The 17,499-nt window shown below is 36.2% G+C and overlaps 8 protein-coding genes across 8 annotated transcripts; 4 read left to right on the top strand and 4 right to left on the bottom strand.

The window, feature by feature from the left end:
- Positions 1-10: 10 nt before the first annotated feature.
- Positions 11-1,564, bottom strand: NCAS0C00190 (putative asparagine synthase; the record flags this gene model as incomplete). Its single annotated transcript, XM_003675330.1, has 1 exon — positions 11-1,564. The coding sequence occupies one exon, from the start codon at positions 1,562-1,564 to the stop codon at positions 11-13; it is 1,554 nt and encodes a 517-aa protein (XP_003675378.1).
- A 206-nt stretch (positions 1,565-1,770) lies between these two features.
- VPS9 (guanine nucleotide exchange factor VPS9) lies at positions 1,771-3,198 on the top strand (the record flags this gene model as incomplete). The annotated part of the gene is made up of 1 exon (XM_003675331.1): positions 1,771-3,198. One exon carries the CDS (start codon positions 1,771-1,773, stop codon positions 3,196-3,198), a length of 1,428 nt encoding a protein of 475 aa, XP_003675379.1.
- A 409-nt stretch (positions 3,199-3,607) lies between these two features.
- On the top strand, positions 3,608-5,143 carry NCAS0C00210 (endoplasmic reticulum oxidoreductin family protein; the record flags this gene model as incomplete). The annotated part of the gene is made up of 1 exon (XM_003675332.1): positions 3,608-5,143. One exon carries the CDS (start codon positions 3,608-3,610, stop codon positions 5,141-5,143), a length of 1,536 nt encoding a protein of 511 aa, XP_003675380.1.
- A 222-nt stretch (positions 5,144-5,365) lies between these two features.
- Positions 5,366-7,885, top strand: ARG81 (Arg81p; the record flags this gene model as incomplete). Its single annotated transcript, XM_003675333.1, has 1 exon — positions 5,366-7,885. The coding sequence occupies one exon, from the start codon at positions 5,366-5,368 to the stop codon at positions 7,883-7,885; it is 2,520 nt and encodes an 839-aa protein (XP_003675381.1).
- Positions 7,886-7,971: 86 nt separating this feature from the next.
- Positions 7,972-9,804, bottom strand: NCAS0C00230 (uncharacterized protein; the record flags this gene model as incomplete). Its single annotated transcript, XM_003675334.1, has 1 exon — positions 7,972-9,804. The coding sequence occupies one exon, from the start codon at positions 9,802-9,804 to the stop codon at positions 7,972-7,974; it is 1,833 nt and encodes a 610-aa protein (XP_003675382.1).
- Positions 9,805-11,685: 1,881 nt separating this feature from the next.
- Positions 11,686-13,002, top strand: NCAS0C00240 (uncharacterized protein; the record flags this gene model as incomplete). Its single annotated transcript, XM_003675335.1, has 1 exon — positions 11,686-13,002. The coding sequence occupies one exon, from the start codon at positions 11,686-11,688 to the stop codon at positions 13,000-13,002; it is 1,317 nt and encodes a 438-aa protein (XP_003675383.1).
- A 1,169-nt stretch (positions 13,003-14,171) lies between these two features.
- NCAS0C00250 (C2HC-type zinc finger protein) lies at positions 14,172-15,164 on the bottom strand (the record flags this gene model as incomplete). Its single annotated transcript, XM_003675336.1, has 1 exon — positions 14,172-15,164. The coding sequence occupies one exon, from the start codon at positions 15,162-15,164 to the stop codon at positions 14,172-14,174; it is 993 nt and encodes a 330-aa protein (XP_003675384.1).
- Positions 15,165-15,936: 772 nt separating this feature from the next.
- NCAS0C00260 (tubulin alpha chain) lies at positions 15,937-17,487 on the bottom strand (the record flags this gene model as incomplete). The annotated part of the gene is made up of 2 exons (XM_003675337.1): positions 15,937-17,252; positions 17,463-17,487. 2 exons carry the CDS (start codon positions 17,485-17,487, stop codon positions 15,937-15,939), a joined length of 1,341 nt encoding a protein of 446 aa, XP_003675385.1.
- Positions 17,488-17,499: the final 12 nt, after the last annotated feature.

The raw sequence follows: 17,499 nt of genomic DNA on the forward strand, positions 1-17,499 counted from the left end.
CCACTGCACATCAAGATGTCAGAATATCAGTTCCATGTTTATTACCGTCCTTGGTCATCTTAGCACTCTTAGCACCAAATTGGATAGCTCTTTTAGGTTCATCACTAATAGTAGCGAGATTCAGCTTTTCTGAGGCAATTTTTCTGAGAATCATTTTATTAACCTTATAGTTAATAGGGATTTCCATAGTGGAAAATTTAATAACCTCTTCATCTAAAAATGGGTATCGCACCTCTACACCATTATTTGCAATAACTTTGTCATCACGATTCAAATTACGATCATAGATGTTGTTTATTTGTCTAGTTAGCTCAATTGCTAAGTCATCTGGTGATTTATTAGCAAATTTATGATAACCTCCATATAATTCATCTGCACCAAGGCCACTGAACAAGACAATACCCTTCCTTTGATATTTTTCTTTAATGCCATCTTTAGATATTGTATAACCGGAACCCTTTGCTGCAAAAAAGAATGAGATGGCAATTGACAAATCCATTTCAGTTTGCTTTGGAAACATTAAATCGATAACTTTAGGTCTATATTCTAAATATTCCTCGTATGAGACGTCAATATTCACTAATTTAATAGTGACATCTGGGTAAAGATTTTTCAGTATTTCACTGCTGGATAATGCTAACTTTCTATCAGGCACATCCTTGGGTAACATTCCAGTTCTTGGATTTTCAAAGCCCACATTTAATAACTCTAGAATAGGTTTTTTCTCTTTTTTGATGTTACTTAATTGTTTGCATATAAGTGCAGCAATGACAGAGCAATCTAACCCACCTGAGAATAGAATAGAGATTGGAGAGTTTTCTATATGCGCTGGATGAATTGAAACAATTCTACGATGCACGGCTTTGTTTAAGTGTTCAAACAATCCATCAATACAATTTGGTAACTTGGTTAGTTGTTGGTCCATGGTAGTCGCTATCTCATATGGAGATGAAATAGAAAGATCTGAATTTAATTTTTTGCTTCGAGTAGAATATTGGTATATAATTCCAGCAGTACAGTCTATGAAGTTGGGTTGTGATCCTGTAACACTTGCCAAATAAAATTCACCGGTATTTTCATCTAGGAAGTAACTTAAGCTTCTCTTACCAACCGTGTCCCTACCAAAATAGAAAGTACCATTTTGTATATCATAAATAGAGTAAGCAAATTCACCATTTAATTTCTTAATTATGGCTGGAATTGATGGTGCTGACTCCTTCAATAAACCGACGATATATTGGGTATCATTATGCACAATCTCATGGTTATATAACTCTCCATTGAACTGTAAGACATATCTCTCTTCTATTTCGATACTTTGGCAGGTAAAAGGTTGTCTTAATGATAACACAGATGAGTACCACGCTGTCTTATATTTTTTGGATACTCTAAGGGAAGAATAATTGGGACCTCTGGCAGAGATGTACGGTATGATTGAGTTGAAGATGGGGCTTCCATCTGAACATCTCTTTGAGCTAAGAGATCCCTCAGGAAATTCCAGGAACTGCTCCTTTAAATGGTATAAGTCGTCATCACCAGCATGATGGAGAAGGATGCCACACATTCTATCAATCAGAATTGATGATTTTTCATTCGTTGGTTTGCATAAATATTTCTAGTGAACATTTTTTGTCTGTAGTTTTTCAGTTTAGATGCCGCCGAAGGGAAAGAAATTGTCGATTCTACTTCCTTCCCCAGTACCAACCTATTTACTTACTCAAAGGGCAAATATAAAGCTATCAGCTTGGTGATATTGGATCATATAAAAATATGAGCAGTCAAAAGGAGATATTAAAAGAGTTCGACCCGTTAAGTACGAATAACAAAGATAACATACAACTTGCGGGATATGACTCCAAAGGAGCCCCCGATACCATAGAAACAGTAAATCACCTTCCATTCCAAACCAAGGAAGTACAAGATGGTGAGGAAGAAGAAGAACCATTTTTTGATTTTCAATTGTTTGTTAAGGAATTACAGGACAATCGTTCCGAGCCTTTGGTCAAGTATATTAAGTCATTTTTGCATAACTTTGTCACACAAAAATCCTCATGGACAGCAGATGAACAAACTAAGCTGGTTGCTGATTTTAGGACATTTATTTATGGAAAGCTAGCTTTATTCGAACCATTCAAGTCAATGGATGGTGCGAAATTGCACAATGCACAAGAAGGTTTAGAAAAATTAATAATGGGTAAGCTATATACAAGGTGTTTTTCACCTTATTTATTGAAGAGGTTAGGTTCCATTGAAAATTTGGATGATGGACATAGAAAGGATATAGAAGATGATTACAAATTAAAGCAAAAAATTGATGAGTTCAGGTTTATCGAACCAGACTATTTAGACATTTCTATTGGAAATGAGAACAAGTTGATGAAATTCGTTAAGTTATCTGGCTCTGAGTTGAACAAGATTAATAATTTCAAAGCCCCTCGTGATAAAGTGGTTTGCTTGTTAAATTCATGTAAAGTAATTTTTGGATATCTGAAACATTATGATACTGATAAAGAAAATGGTGCGGATAGTTTTATACCCTTATTAATCTATACACTTCTGAAAGGTTCAATTGCTTCTTTAATTTCGAATATAAGGTACATTGAAAGATTTAGATTAGAGGCATTTATTAGAGGCGAAGAAGAATATTATATCAGTAGTATCGAGGCTGCAATTGGGTTCATCATTAATTTAGATGTGAGGAAATTAAGTATAAAGAATTACCAAGCATATAACAAAATGTATCATGAGAATAAGGTAAAATTGACTGAAGAGGAACACGAACTGAAAAGGGGACGTATAAAATCGGAAAATGATCAAACTAGTGGCACTCCTAACGGTAATGCTGCTATGGATTTGAAGAAACATCCATTTGATGAAGTAACAAATTCAATGTTTTCAATGATCAATGACTTTTTCGCAGCACCTGAGCAATCTAACCAGCCAACCACTTTAGTCGATACTAGGACGAAAACATCTGCTCAAGTCACAAATGCTACCAACAACTCAACAACACCAGTTGATACTGAAGATATTAGTCATCTAGTTCAAAGAATGGAGGAAAATGAAAATCAAGAAACTTTGGATACTTTACAGAGCATGTTCCCTGGTATGGATAAAGAGCTCATAGAAGATGTCTGCATTGCCAAAAAGTATAGAATTGGTCCATGCGTAGATATTCTGCTAACGTTATCAGATTAAATAAAACAGATATATAAATTTGATTGCGATATGTATCTTAACTATATTCCATTTATAATTGTGACAGATGATCAAATAGGGCTACTTGAAATCCCCAACGCCCAGTAAAAAACTTTTTCCAATATATATAAAATTCTTCCAATGTTATATATACGGGTATGTAGTCAAGAATAAAATATGAACGTAAAATAATTAACTAACGGCAGCTCTTTTTCAATTCATTAGCTTGTCTGGCATGAATGTATTAGAATTACGTAATTGAACCAACTCCGTAACGTCAGTTTAGGGATACCCTTGCTAACTAAAGCCATATAAAAAGTTTCAGAATGGAGATTTATCTGATCATCCCGTGGTATCTTTTTCCAGTATCAACTAGTAAATGCAAATATAAAAACAAGAAACAATAGTAATGAAAGGTTTTATTCCTGTTTTGATTTCACTATTGCCCGCTGCTCAAAGCCTAAGAGACGAAACAGTATCCGGATCTCACTTCTGCCAAATTGATAAAGGTGAAACAGTTAGTTCAATTTGTAACATCACATTCAATGAAATAAATGAAATCAATACTTATATTAGAAGTGACTTGGAGAAATTAATAAGTTCAGATTTCTTCAAATACTTTAAAATTGACCTTCGTAAAGAATGTACATTTTGGGACAATAAAGACGGATTGTGTTTTAGCCCAGGGTGTGCAGTTGACCCCATTGATGATTGGGCCAAGGTACCAATGTATTGGCAACCAGATATTTTGGGTAGCATTACTAACAATACAACAGAAGATATTGATATCCATGATGATGAATGCTCATTTTTGGATGAACTTTGTGCAGAGGAAAAGAGATTACCAGAAATTCCTGAATGCAATTATTGTGATGTGAATGACTTTGAAAATTCTAATTGTGTTTTGGTTGACCTTTCTAAGAACCGTGAAAGATTTACTGGATATGGTGGTAATCAGTCACGAGAAATATGGTCCAGTATATATAATGAAAATTGTTTTTCTTTTGGAGAAGTTGGGAAATCGTTAGCTAAGGATACATTTTACCGGTTGATTTCAGGATTCCATGCTTCCATCGGCACACATGTTGCATTTGAGCATTTAAATTTGGAAGAGGAAGATTGGGGGCCTTATTTGGAGGGGTTCATGGAAAAAGTGGGGAATTTTCCTGAGAGAGTTACAAACATTTATTTCAATTATGCTGTTGTAGCAAAGACATTATTAAAAATCCAGCCTTATTTGAAAAATATTGAATTTTGTAATGAATACAATGAAGATGTCAAAAGGAATATTATGAACATTGTATCACAATTAGACAGCACAATTTTTAATGAAGATTTGTTATTTGAAAATGAAATAAGCTCCGTTTTGAAGGACGATTTTAAAAACCGTTTCAGAAATGTTACCAAGATAATGGATTGTGTTCAATGTGAAAGATGTAAATTATGGGGGAAACTTCAAGCGGTGGGGTATGCCACCTGTTTGAAAATATTATTTGAATTGAACGAAGGCGATGAGATCTCAAAGCAAGATATAGTGGATAAATTAACCAAATATGAGCTGGTGGCTTTACTCAATACATTTAATCTTCTCTCTGAAACAATCGAGTATGTTAATGACTTTGAAACGATATATAATAAACAGGCATTATATGGCGGCGAAAACCAAATGGTATCCTTTTTCAAGAAACACAATTTCTTCAAACTTTTAAAGGCCGGGACAAAAAATATGGAGCAAAAAATCAAAGAGTTTAAAGATCTTAATGTTCCACCAGAGGGAATAGTAGAGGAAAAGAAGGCTGCCATTCATAGTCAATGGGAAAATGTGTGGGATGTTAATGTTGGCACCTTTGTGGAAGGTCTCGACTTCATTGAAAGAAAGTATTTCACCCTTGTCAGACAGATTAAGGATTGGTTCCAGTGGTTATTAAACAGAGTGCGCCATTAATTAGTGTCGCACATATTAAACGTTGTTTAGTTTATAACATACATTTACATTACGTAATCGATGACTCGCCAATTGTTACCGTACAGTGCGAAAAAAATGGTCACGCGGATAGCTCTCCTGTGGTTCCCGTTAAATGTTTAAAAAGAACAAATTTGCGTTCTACAAAGAGATGCCAGTTGCTGTCAAACCATTAACAGGATCTATCAGTAAGAGACAGCGAGCATGCGGAAATCGGCAAAGACACAGACAAAGAGGCCAAGAAGAGCCAAGACCTTCACCGGATGTTGGACCTGTAGATCCAGAAAGGTTAAGTGTGATCTTCGGCGGCCTGGTTGTGTCAGATGTGACAAGTCTGGATTGGAATGTGGTGGATACGATATTAAGTTGAGATGGTCTAAATTAGTCAAGTTTGATCCATATGGCGTACAATTACCTCCTTCGCCAAATGGAAATTCTGCTAGTAATGAAGAACCTCAGTACCAACGACGGAATATAGATTTCGTAAAGTATAAGGAAGAGTATATCTTCCACGAGGATATGGACGATGAGTTGTCTATCCTACACGCACCTCCAACAGAAAAGATAGCTGATGGGAAAACATGGATCATTAAGAAATTCGGAGTGTTTAGAGGTACTGATAAGATAGATAAACAATATGCACCCAGAAAGAAGAGGCGAAAGCCCGCTCCCTCCACAGTCTCTAAGAGAAAAACTTTGAAGACTGGTAATAAGCTGTCTGCAAAGGAATCTGCGGGTAAACCAATAAATATAGAAGATTCGCCTTCGAAACCTATGAGCAATCATCAATCGCCTGTAAATAATATTCCTAGTTTTGTTGATTTTGATTTAGCTATGAATAATGTCCCAAGTTATGAGTGGATTTCTAGTGAACTTAGAGATGATGTTCTTCTCTCTGCCTTTGCCATACAAGGTGCATCCATAAATGATGTGCCCGATTCAACTACATCGGCAAAAACATCCATTAACCAAGGAACTGTTTCCACTGGGTTATTTTCTAATATTCCGATAGATGGCACTAATAGTATTGGTGATGACACACAAACGTCTCCAAATAATGATTACACCATTCAAAATGCATTAAACTTACTATTCCATAATAAACAAACTCCAACATCTCCGTCAACTTCAAAAGGTATGGTGAAAACCCTTCTTGATGCTCCACAAAGTGATTCTCATATGCCAAGAACAATCATGGAAATTATTAACCCTAGCCCGTTAGAGCTGGAGATATTCGAGGCATTAAATAAATTGAATTTGTCTTGGAACATTCCTGCATCCGGTGTTAATGTTCATGGGATTGGTAAATTTCTATTGAATTACTATTTGGAAAATGTGGCAGATTTAATGACAGTAGTCCCACTTTCTAGAAATCCATGGAAGAAACTTTATTTTCCAAGGGCTTTACAAGCATTAGGCGATCTCGTAGGTTTAGGATATACAACCAATTCACGAAACTCTTTACTAAATGCATTACTGGCCGTATCCTGCTTTAATTTGAAAAGTAAGTTTGAAAAAAATTCAAAAGAATATAATTATTTTTTAAACTTAGGTATCGAATTAAGAAAGCAAGCATCCAACTTTTTAAACATATGTTTAAATTCCACAGTTACCGTTGAGAAATATAAGGATGTACTAACCGCAATTTTATCAATGAATTCTATAGATGTGGTTTGGGGTACAATGGAGGACTGTCAACGTCATTTAACTATATGCGAAGACTTCGTCGAAAAAAGAATGAATTCAAGACCTCACATCTCAGGTAAGGCGAGAACGTTACATCGTATCTTTTCATTTTTAAAATTGATTCAAGATAGTACTGCACTTGATAAAGTAAGAGATAAGGAAATCGTCATATATGGGAAGAAAGATAAGCCTGATAAAAATAAAGTCGCAGATCCATTTGTAAAGGATACAAGTAATAATGGAGGGCAATTCCGTGAATCGTTAAACAAATTAAATGGGAAAATCCAAATAGAATATATTAGGAATGATGATTCCAATGATAATAATGAACAAAGTGCAAGTTCCTCTCCACCAATGTTTGCCAATATAGCAAGTGAAAGTTATTATAAACCAGGCCAAAAATCAGAATCAGACTACGATATCCTAAGTACAGATGCCCTATATGGGTTACCAAATTCATTAATATTGTTGTTCTCCGACTGTGTAAGAATCGTAAGACACAACGAGTATTATAATATTAAATATCTGGCTGTTCCTCGGGAATTCACTGAAATATGTTTAAATTTTGAGAAAAGATTATTGAAGTGGAAGCCAGAATGGGCATTCTATAAAGAAAATACTGATGAGTTTATCGATGATACCATTGAAGGTGTTTACCACCATACCATGAGTTTTTATTATGGACTAGTAATTTATTATTTCTCAATGGCCAAGCATTTGAATAACCAATTTTTGCAATCATATGTCGAGAAGGTATTACTGCATTTGAATAAGTTGACAGATTTGATAGATCATAAGTCAGTTAAAATAGTTCCTCTGATGTGGCAAGGTTTCATTGCGGGTTGTTCAAGTAACATGCAAGATCTTCAACAAGAATTTAGAAAATGGGCAGCAAAACTAGCTGAATCTGGTATGGGATCATATTGGGGGGCTAGGCAAGTTATGTTTGAAGTTTGGAGAAGAAGAATGAATGACGAGCCAAATGATAATTGGTATTCTGTTTACAAAGACTGGCAAATGAACTTAATGTTATCATGATATACACTTTACTAAATACGCATATATATAATACGTCTAATATCTTCCATTTCGTGTGATAAATAAAAGGTGCATAAATATCATTTTCACAGATTGTTGCAATGCCTCAAGTATTCCTTCAGTGCTTTTCCATTCAAAGCATCTTCTGCAGATTTATGTTGGGATATCTTTTTACTTCTACCATGGCCTTTACCAATTTCTACACCAACACCCTTTATAAAGCATACCGTATAAAAATCTGTCATTCCTAGTTGCTCGGTATTATATTCTGGATACAATTTATATTTACCTAACAATGCATAAAGTCTCCCTGAGGCTTCTTTATCATACACAGAATTTAAAAGTGCAACTTCAGGCGTTTTATTTAGGTTTGTGCTTACCGGTTGTGTGACCATTTTGGGTTGTGGTGGATTATTCACAACTGATGGGGTGACAGCTACGGCTGGAGCTGGCGCTGGGACTGAGACTGAGACTGGGGATGTTGCTAGCGGTGAGACTGGGGTTGTTACTGGGATAGGGATAGGTGCATTTTTTGGAGCTGGTCTACCAAGTGCATTTGAAACAGCCTCAGAAACCATCACCGACAGTATCTTACTCATACGTTCCATAACATCATTCACAATTTTATCAGTGTCAGGCACATTTTGTTCTTGATGATCCGCAGAAGCCTGTGGAATTTGATTAGTTACAATTTCAGGTAAAACTGCTGGTGGTGTACCTTTCAAAAATGGATTCGAATGGGGGAATGTAAGACCTTCTTCTTCATCAATTTCTTCTGTGATAGAATGATGACTTTGTGGTGTTTGATTGGGAATTTCCGCACTTTTGAGTAATTGGGGAACATTATCTGCTTCTTCAATCATGCCTCTTTCTAGTTCAATATCATGTAGAGAATATTTTTGAATCAATTTCGGTTGAGCAAGTGCTTCCATAGCGGCTCTCTGTTCAGCTTCTCTCACATTTGAACCATCTCCAATACCTAACAAATTATTCCCCAATCTTACTTCTACCTTAAACGGAGATTTATCATTCAATCTTTTATATGATATTTTGGCTCCAATATTATTAAATTGTAAGAACGCACCTAGTTCACCCTTTGCATTTTTGTTTAAAGGCTCTTTGACCATCATAGGTCCTAGTTCAATGAAATGTTCCTCAGATAGTTCTTCAAGCCAAAGAGCAACATCATTAAATTCTGTTGAAAATCTATCAATAACCAATGCGCCAATGTAGGCTTCCACACAGTCTGCGTAATTCTTGGTTAATCTATCTTTGATTTTCATTGAAGAACGTGGAATATTTTCCTTTAATCTTTCTTTAAAGCCAAGTTTTTCACAGATCTTTTCCAAATTGTTGTTGTTAACGATAGCTTCCTTCATCTTTGATAAGGCACCTTCATTAGCATAAGGATATTTCTTATAAATAATATACGCCACTAAGGCGCCAAGCCAACTATCACCTAAAAATTCCAAACGTTCATTACTCATTACGGTCTTTTGCAATTCAGTCAATTTGACATTCATATTCGGCAAAGATCTATGAATGAAAGCCAAATTTTCCAAATTTTGATCAGAACATACGGGATAATGGACATAAGGATCAACTGGTGATGAATTATTTTCAAATTTATAATGATCAAAGATATTCTTGATGTCTAGGGTGGGTCTAACTTGGTTCAAGCAACTTGCTACGGACATAGCAGGACTGTTTGCAATAGATTTTTCTAGGTCGTTCCCATGTTTCGCCATAGTATTCAATTGATCGGATGATAACCCGTTTTCGTAAATTACTTTTATGGATTCCCTCAATTGCGCACATGCATTTTGAACCTTATAGAAATTTCTTAAATTTTTGGCATCGAGTTCATTGTATGGAGCATCTGATGTTTTACTTAGATCGGCGCTTTTTTCTCTATTCATTTGTATAATTGCGTGTAGGTCACTTGATCTGTTGCTGGAGGTGTTGAATTGTTTAATTGATCTTTTAAGTATAGTAAAATAAAAAGGTAGTTCCCCACTTCTCTAAACAAGATTTCTTCCAATAATGGAGGAACATTGGACCATATTTCATGCTCACGACTTAAGTGTCATTGAAGATCCAATGAGACCTTTAGCGAAACTATGTTTTCTCCTCTTCTGGAAAATTTTGAACGGACAAAGTCATGTGCCGATGAACTCTTAATTCAATAGAAAGTTGGGAAACTGTGATTTATGGCAATAGATTCTCCATTGTCTAATGACCGAGCTTCCATTTAAGCCTGAAAGGATGAAATGAGTGACGATTGTCTCCCACTGAGTTACTGTATTCAAATAATTATAAGATATTGATGAGTATATTCTATGTCTATTCCATGGTTTTAAAGCCTGTCAGATCATAATACTCTCTTTTCCGGATCAGTTTTCTATGAAACTACATAGTCTAAAGTGAAAATATATGGTAATCTAGTTTTACAAAGGTAAAGTCGATTGAAACAGAACATTCTGGTGCAATTGGTTTTCGGTATAATGGCCCGCTAATTAAACCTCGAACACTCATTCTACTATTAATCTGGTCCAAAAAAAAGAACCAATGATAAATGTTTTGTATCAAAGAACATGCTGCTTGCTTACTAATGACGATGTGAACCCAAAGGCTTGTCTATGAGATAATCTAAAACTGTGTTTTTTAAGCAAAGCCTTGCCGTTAGAAGAGAAATGTCAACAGTTATTGAGAGTACCAAGGCAAAAATTCACTAAATAAACCCTTATTAGAATATATCCTGTACAGCGAATAGGACTAACCTTTTGAGACTTCCAAAAAAATTGTGCAATAAACGTGTATTTATTTTAAATGGCTGATGGAAATGAATGTTTTGAGAGCTCTTTTCTAAGTATCGAGCAAATAAGTTTTGGCATAAAAAGTTAGATTAAGCTGTCTTGATTACAATGCAATACTAAAGACGAGGTTTTCTATTTTCTGTGATTTTCGAGTAATTCGGTGTCGCTATGTTAAGACCAACCTGTAATCTCAATTTTGCCCTACGAATATTCAGAAATTAATGAAAGTAGTTTAAACAAACAACCATGATTTATTTCCTGCATACGGATGATAGACATTGTAATTTGGTGTGGCCTTCAGGCACACGATACGCTCGTACATATGGATCTTGTTCCTGAAAAGATTAGGCGATTTGTGGCAGGAACATCCAACAATTTGGCTCGCACATCTCAATGAACAGAGAAAGTACTGCTGGACATTCGTTGAGAAAGAATTGCATTCCACCATTTCAATTCTCACTTCGTTTACAGACTACGGCATTATACTGAGACTCCGACCCACGGAGTTAATCCACCTGGAATTTTTCCTTGGTAATAAACAGTGCGCGGATTTCTTTGGACTCAAACGATTAACGACGTTTGGTTTTTGACACACGGACCTCTCCTGTAATTACCGCAGAGGTTCCTGTCAGCAGACGGAATCTTTAAAGCATATCGACTGATTAGGAAACTCATAGCCAGGAAACATTTCTAATTCGGGACTAAAGACTGTTTACCAGTAAAGATTACAATGGTTTCTGCGCTGCTGCTTCGTCTCTCGTAAACGTAACTAACATTTTGATATTGATATTTTCAGGTCGTTCAGATGACACTTTATTATTTGAATCCATGAGTCTAGGTCCACTTCGGGTAGCCTAGCACCATTATAAATACTAGACTGTATATTAGATGGATAATTATTTATATGTGTGGATTCTTTCTGTTAGATCCCCTTAACTACAGAAATTCGATATCAGAAAGACGAAGCATCAATTTCTTTACAAAATGAAATTCTCAAGTACATTGGGATTGTTGAGTTCCTTATTATTATTTCAACATGCAAATGCCTTAACAGATCAAGATATTGTAAATGCAGAAATGGATGTCCTGATGGCTGATTTTGTTAGCAATCCTGCTGATTATTTTAAAGACCTTCTTGGTGTGCCCAATGAAGCTATCATTATGAACTACTATTTAAGTTATAAAGCTAAAAGTGCCGGTCAGTCACTAACTTATACTTTGAATTTATCTCAGCTAGATGCCATTGTTACTGGTCTCCCAGAATATACAGAGAGACTTTCTGCTTCATTTGCGGCTGCGATTGCGATTGCCGACTTAGAGATTGCTACTTCTGTAGCCACAACCGTTACACCTTCCATTTCTAAGCCAACATCAGTTCCTGTCACCCAAGTCTCAACCTCTACTGTTTTACATTCATTTGATTCATTGGTTTCTTCTTCACCTACGACTGCCCCACAAGTTACTTCTTTATCTGCTCAAAATCGAGTACCAGATCAAGCACTTGTTACAGCTGAGATGAATCTGGTCATGTCTGACATGGAGCAAAATTTCTTGTCGTATATGGGCGACGTCTTAACAATTACAGGGAAAAAAGCTTTTTTGACCTATTACCCATTGTTTACAGCCGGTTCACTTTCGGATTATTCAATGAATCTCTCTCAATTTAGTTCGCTGGTGACTGATCTACCGGATTATACCGCCAGACTTTCCACCAAATTAGCTGTCTTGGTTTCTAGTATGGAGGCGGCTGCGAATGCAGCATCAGTCGTTACATCTTCCAGCATACACTTTTCACCTTCAACATCGATCATTTCTACATCGTACTCTGGTTCTGGGGTTGTGTTTACTGCATCTTCAACAGGATCCTCATCTTCCTCTATAATACAATTTTCTCAAACAACTGCATCATCATATGTAGGAAAGTCATCTTCAACTATTGCCTCATCTTCAACTATTGTCTCATCTTTAACATACCTATCGAGCTCCAATGTGGATTCAAGCCCAACGGAGATCTCGTCCTTAATCAATACTGCAAATAACTCCCACTCCGGGCTAACAAATGCTACTTCTACTGCTTTTATTTCTGACATGGCTACTCTTACAGACTCTGTTTTGGACTCAAGCTTAACGGTTGCCTCGTCTGTAATCAATACTGCCAGTAACTCCCACCCCAGGCTAACAAATGCTACTTTTCAGAAAATCAGTATATCTACTGCTTTAATCTCTGAAGTGTCTACCCTTACAGGTACAACAATTTCCAAGTATTCGACACAAATGAATGGTTATAAAGGGAGAAACTAGTTCGAATTTGAAAAGCTTGGTGATGTGTCATGTATTTATACGTTCCCAGAAGATAAAGAAATACAATAAAATGAGCATAATTCCTTTGGTTGCAAAGGTATCAATTCGGGATTGTTGAATTCAACTCACTCAACGATTCGTTTACCATTTCATAATTAAGCTCATATTGATATTGTCGTATTGATACCACTAAGGAACTAAGGATCTCGTTAAAAATATACTAAAACAGGGGATATTACGTGTTTTATTTGTTACAGTTTTCATTTTAAGAATACCTAATGGGGATATCAAATGAGTAATTCCGGTAAACGGAAGACGGTGATGTAGCATGAGGAAAACACAACTAATTTGGTGACTGGTTGCTTATTTTGAACGTTCCTGCCAACCAAACGGACTTTCAGCAATTATTTAAAGATCAATTGTTTCTGTGGAAAAAGAAATAGAGACGTTATTTACGAAGGCGAGGTCGTTCATTAGAATAGTTAAAAGGTTATGTTATTGTATATTCCTACGATTGTTTCTTAGCATATGGACTCTCGTTTGCGATCTTCAAAAATGAATACGATCGCGTCGGTGTCTGTCACATGTGTCATTAACGACAGTTAAACGGTTCAGGAACCAAGGAGACTGGTTCAATAAAAGTCCATCACCCCACTTTTAACAGCAGGTAACGAATAAATGTTGTTTTTTTCACTCAAGGATGACATTCTATCCAAGAATAGGTCCAATGAACAAATAAAAAAAATTATTTTCTGCTGTTCATATTTTTCCATCAGGTGTAAATTTTAGAAGTTACTAAAGTAATTAAGTCTATTTTGTTGAGTACTCAAAACAGGAAATGCCAATTTCTACCGCAAGAGCAAAAGAAAGAAGGTTAACAACCATTAAGCTTTTGAGAGTGGTTCGCTCCTCATAGAAGCCCTTGAGTTTCGCTTCAAACTTTAGCCATTGGCTCGATCTTTATACATTTGCCTCATCATTTCTTTTACTCAGACATTGCAGCGGAGCCCACGAACAACCAATAATTGAGGTGTGTTGACATGAGCCATTGCTTTTCTGTATTTACATGAACTTTAATATGTGGCATTAGGAAATTAGTGGTTAGGTGATGACGCTTGAAATAGTAATATGTAATGCAATTCACTCCAATATCACCATGGTTCAAACAATCAAAAAACAGCATATATCTGACTTGGGGAGTTTTTCGCAAGCTTTTGTTTAGTGGTGTCAGTCTTGACCTTTTCCTTGTCTTGATTTTGACGAGGACACTCATTTTTCTTATGACCCGTCTCTCCACAACCAAAGCAAGTAATCTTTACATTCTTAGCACCACCAAGTTTCATTTTCTTATGACTCTTGGGGTTACTGTCGGAATTAGCACTTCTTTTCGACGCTACCTCACGACTTCTCCATGTCTCCTGAATTCTAGCCATGGTCTGTGTATAATTCAAGTTTAAAGCTCGAATTTGATCAGCCATTGTTTGGTCTTCACGACCTAACTTACTCAACATGAGAGTTCGTGCGACATCTTCACTGAACAAGCTTGGAATTAGGTTACGGAGGTGTAACTCCAACGTTTCCACAGCTTTGGAAGATTTAGGTCTTAGAAATAAAAAATCCTGAACTTGGACATCAATCACATTTGCATTGGTATATTTGTCCGCCATCAGCTTGATAAAGTAGTCAAGAGTTTGCTTTGATATATCTACCTTATCCTCCTTTTCCTTGATTTGACAAGACCATGTGAAATATCCCATCGCAGACCCTGTTAAGGAGCTACGAACTAAACTTCTAGCATCTTGACCACTCCAAGGGAGTACACCGGCCGCACTGATTAACTCATTGCGCCATGTATCAAAAGGAAAAGCAGACATAGTTGCACTATCAAATTTGATTTCCCAATTCTTGACACTATCCAAAGCTTTCTTACGATCTCTAGCCATTTGTTCATTATCACCATTCACATAATCTGCCTTTGTGACGTCTGCTTTGGGAACTACTGTTGAAGCCTTGTCTGATTTAGCTAACTTAGCATCGAATTCAGCAAAAATACGCTTTTCAACTTGTCCCATAGCAGATGTCCACAGCTCCTTCATTTGAGGTGAAACCGTAGCAGTCTCATCCTGCGACACCGTAGTCTGTTCAGCCGTAACAGCACCCATGTCAATATCTTGGTCATAAGTGCCAACACCATCTGTCACGGCAACTTTAACGGGACGGTCATCGTGAACTTGGTCTAGAGAAGCAGTTACACTTTGTGAATTCTATTCTGAAATCATTTTAAGGAATGTTTTGTCAATACTTGAGAAAAATTTCTCGAACTTGAGCGGTTTGACACGTTCGGTGATCGATCGGACCGTGTTCATCCGAAAATGGCCACCAAACAATTACAAGTAGTGAAAGACTAATAACAGCCAGGTTTGAATTCTGTGTAATGACGCTAACAACTTTATTATATGTATCGTGTAGATCAATGTATTTAGATACTGACAAATTTTCAAACATAAATTTCTATTTTCATAATTTTATAAAATAAAAGTTGTAAAAAATAAATAAGTAATAAAAATACCTTTTTGAAAACCGAACTTTCTTGAAGAAAAGGATCTGGGTAAAGTTAATCCGTTCATTAGTTTGTTTTTTTATCTGTCTTTTTATACGTGGAAGCATTGTTTGGTCAATCCCAAGGAAAGATGACCAAGTACCAACGTGTCACACCATTAAGTTGAGATATAAAGAACTAAACGTTAGAATAAGATATTTTTTGAGGGGGGGGTATTTAACAATAAAAACGGACAGTCTACAAAAACTAATAAAAACAGTTTTACGGACATTGTGAAACATTAATGTTTCTAATGGGATAGTAAAAAACCATGCAAAGAAAAGCATCAAGTGTGAGGACTGAAGTAAGGAAACAAAAAAAGAAAAAAATGTGTCTTAAAATTCTTCGTCGGCATATGAGTCAGCACCAACTTCAATGTAATCTCTTTCTAATGCAGCGAGATCTTCTCTGGCTTCTGTAAATTCACCTTCCTCCATACCTTCACCGACATACCAATGTACAAATGCACGTTTGGCATACATTAAATCGAATTTCTTATCTATTCTCTTCCATGCTTCAGCAATGGCAGTTGTATTGGATAGCATACAAACAGCTCTATCAACAGAAGCTAATTGTGATTCTGGAGTAGCAGTTGGTGGTTCATAACAAATACCAATCTTGAAACCAGTTGGACACCAATCGACCATTTGAACAGTTTTCTTATTTTTTACTTGTGTCACAGCGGCTTGCACATCTCTTGTAACGACATCACCTCTATATAGTAAACATGTAGCCATGTATTTACCTGTAGTTGGATCACACTTCACCATTTGGTTACCAGGTTCGAAACAAGCATTTGTAATTTCAGAAACTGAATTAGATTCATGACTAGCTTTACTCTTAGACAAGATTGGAGCATAGGAAACTAATGGGAAATGAATTCTTGGGTATGGCACCAAGTTGGTTTGGAATTCATTCAAATCCACATTTAGAGAACCATCGAATCTCAAAGATGCAGTCACTGATGATACTACTTGAGCGATTAGATTGTTCAAATTGGAGAAACTTGGTCTAGCAATACCGAGGTTTTTCTTACACATATCGTAGATGGCTTCGTTATCAACCATAAATGTACAATCGGCGTGTTCTAGGGTAGTATGTGTTGTCAATACAGTGTTATAAGGTTCTACCACTGAAGTTGCCACTTGTGGAGCAGGGTATACGGCAAATTCCAACTTTGATTTCTTACCATAATCTGCAGATAGTTGTTCTAGTAACAAGGAACCTAGACCAGAACCGGTCCCCCCACCCAATGAGTGAGAGAATAGGAACCCTTGTAAACCATCACATTGATCTGAAATTTTTCTGATTCTATCCATAATATCATCTAACAATTCTCTCCCGACAGTATAGTGACCACGAGCATAATTATTTGCTGCATCTTCCTTACCACTGATTAATTGTTCTGGATGGAAAAAATCTTTATAAGCCCCAGTACGAACTTCATCAATAACATTTGGTTCTAAATCAACATAGACAGCACGAGGAACATATTTCCCTGCACCAGTTTCATAAAAGAATGTGGAAAAACCTTCTTCACCACCTTTTGGTCTGGTTAAACCTTCTTGTAAATAACCGTCTGGTCTGATACCGTGTTCAAGGGAATACAATTCCCAACAGGCATTACCGATTTGACAACCAGCTTGACCGACTGTAATTAATATTAGAATAAAAAATTCATGGCGAAGTTAGTAAATTGTTATCATATTATAAGCTATTGAAACAGGAGGAATGGAAAAAACACAATATTTGTCGAGGATCTAATTTTTAACAACATTAGTCTCTTTACGCGTTTCACGTAACGTGTGTCGTGTTTTGGGTTCCGTTTCCAAGATTAAATCCCGCATATCCATCAACATACCATTTATACTAATAACTTCTCTCATAATAATAGTTTT

This window comes from Naumovozyma castellii, chromosome 3 (assembly GCF_000237345.1).
Source record: "Naumovozyma castellii chromosome 3, complete genome".
In the NCBI taxonomy this organism is placed as follows: Eukaryota; Fungi; Ascomycota; class Saccharomycetes; order Saccharomycetales; family Saccharomycetaceae; genus Naumovozyma; species Naumovozyma castellii.